The sequence below is a fragment of the Cebus imitator genome, unplaced genomic scaffold, assembly GCF_001604975.1.
Source record: "Cebus imitator isolate Cc_AM_T3 unplaced genomic scaffold, Cebus_imitator-1.0 Scaffold112, whole genome shotgun sequence".
NCBI lineage: Eukaryota > Metazoa > Chordata > Mammalia > Primates > Cebidae > Cebus > Cebus imitator.
Genome location: NW_016107427.1, coordinates 4,641,847 through 4,644,354, shown reverse-complemented (window position 1 = coordinate 4,644,354; position 2,508 = coordinate 4,641,847). Strand labels below are relative to the sequence as shown.

The 2,508-nt window shown below is 48.4% G+C and overlaps 1 protein-coding gene across 1 annotated transcript in view; it reads right to left on the bottom strand.

Moving 5' to 3' along the window:
- C2CD2 (C2 calcium dependent domain containing 2) overlaps positions 1-2,508 on the bottom strand; it is a 74,795-nt gene that overhangs the window by 18,777 nt on the left and 53,510 nt on the right. Inside the window, exon 11 of the mRNA XM_037741992.1 lies at positions 1,354-1,511. Coding sequence (XP_037597920.1) covers positions 1,354-1,511 — 158 coding nt within the window. The remainder of the gene's footprint in view (positions 1-1,353; positions 1,512-2,508) is intronic.

Here is a 2,508-nt window from a genome sequence, read left to right as displayed (position 1 = left end):
GTGATCCACCCGCCTCGGCCTCCCAAAGTGCTGGGATTACAGGCTTGAGCCACCGCGCCCGGCCTCCTTTACTTTCCTAACAACTTGCTTTCACTTTACTCTGTGGGCTCGCCCTGAATCCTGCCCTGCGCCAGATCCAAAGAGCCTCTCTTGGGGTCTAGATCAAGACCCTTTTCCAGTAACAAAAGGAGAGGCAGGGCCTGTGCCTGAGAATTGCAGGTGGGGGACCCAGCAGGGTGGTATCCACAAAACCACAAAACCTCCCACGAGGGAAGAAGGCAGTTGTAAACTTCCTCCAGGCAGAGAGAATACAAATCCATGTGAAGACAGTGCCCCTCCAGTGAGAACGTTCCACCTCCCCGACCACCCACCTCGCCCAACTGTTGACCTTGGCAAGGCCAGACACAGGACTCAGAGAATCGGGGAGAGCTGGGCAAGAAGGAACACCCATTGCCCCTCAGAGCAGGCCACCAGGGGGCGAAGAGAGAACGTGAAGCCCCACATCTAGACTGCGCAGTGATTTAATGCGTCGGTAAGACATCTCTTCAAAGATGTCTATTACCCGAACGTGACCATAAAAATAGGAAATTTGCATTCCTATTAGTAGTGACCATCTCCTAGTAGAAGGGAAAACTACTACTGAGCAGGTTTAAGCAGAAAGCAGGAAACAAAACCACAGTGACCGTGATGACGGTGTCCCGAGTCCTACTTATTTGATATTAATATAGTTAGTGTATTGTGCAAGAGAAAATACAATGGTGAGAAATTTTAAAATGCAAAGTCTCAGCTGGATTTTTATTTTTACTTTGTTAAAGCATTCCCTAAAATGCAGCAGGAGTCTGAATGCCGCTCCTGGTCTTTGATCAATTTGGAGTTCCCTTTTCTCCTTCCTTCTTCACTCACCATTCAACAACCAAACCAAACCAAACCGAAACTTTTTTTTAAGAGGGAAAAAAAAAAGGGGGGGGGGGTCTCGCTCTGTTGCCCAGGCTGGAGTGTAGTGGTGCAATCTTGGCTCACTGCAATCTCCACCTCTCCAGTTCAAGCAATTCTCCTGCCTCAGCCTCCTGGGTAGCTGGGATTACAGGCATGCGCCACCACACCAGGCAATTTTTATGTTTTTAGTAGAGATGGGGTTTCACCATGTTGTCCAGGCTGGTCTCAAATTCCTGACCTCAAGTGATTCACCCACCTCTGCCTCCCAAAGTGCTGGGATTACAGGTATGAACCACCAAACCTGGCCCAAAACAACTTTTTCCAAACTCTGAAAGCAAAATACTTACTTCCTATCACAACAGCTCGGAAGGACCAAAGGTGCTAAGAGGGAGAGCGACATGGGCACATCTCAGTTACCTGTGTCTGAAGAAGAAAGCGTTTTGCTGACGGGCGCACTGCGGCAGGAGATGGCCTGGACAGAGATGTCCTTCTCGATCACCTTCACCTTGATGGGAGTCTTCACTGGAGACTCTGCCAGAGGAAGATCCTGATTACAATGCTGGCCCTGGGGCTGACTGGATCAACAAGTCCCGAAAAGCGAAAGGACACCCCCTCACTGCACGTCTGCTGTGTGCAGCTGATAGCGGCAAAGCTTAACGAACGCCGCTGTGAGGGGAGGGGAGGCAAGAGCGGTGTCTGGAGTCCAGGTTGAAATAAAATTTCGGAGACATTTTAACTAAGCCAGAATTTCTGTTCTATTTTGCATCCCTGAACTGTGCCAACTCATCTATTCTGGGAGGATAATGCTTTTGCACAAGCAGAGACGCAGTGTAATTTGAAGAAATAAAGCATACACTTCTACAGACGCTGTCTCCAAGTGGCTGTGGAGGCAGGTACAGAATTCAGCTGGCTCTCACACCATGGCTGTCAAGCCTTCTCGGAAACAATTTTTAACAGAACAAAGTCTACAAGGACCACTCACATTGAATTTTTTCAAGAAAAAAGTGTGTGCTGTCCCCACATGCATGTAATAGTGTTCATGGGGTTTTTGTTGTTTTGTTTTTAAGGTGTTTCGCTCTTGTTGTCCAGGCTTGAGTGCAATGGTGTGATCTTGGCTCATTGCAACCTCTACTTCCTGGGTTCAAGCAATTCTCCTGCCTCAGCCTCCAGAATAGCTGAGACTACAGGCATGCACCACCACGCCGGGCTAATTTTGTATTTTCAGTAGAGACAGAGTTTCTCCATGTTGGTCAGGCTGGTCTCAAACTCCTGACCTCAGGTGATCCACCTGCCTCAGCCTCCCAAAGTGCTGGGATTACAGGCGTGAGCCGCCTCACCTGGCCCTATAATAGAGTTCTTAATTTAACTTAGTTGGAGTTATGCCTAAGTGCAACTATTTATAATATCTAGATTTTAGCTTCAGAATATCCACAGGATTGAACCTGGTTTCAGCTTATTGCATATGTGTTTGACAGAATAGAAAGGTAACTGTCTGACAAAAGGCTGAGCACGGGCATGGCCACTCAGCACCCTTCCCGTGCTGTGAGACGCTCCTCACACGGGCATGGCCAC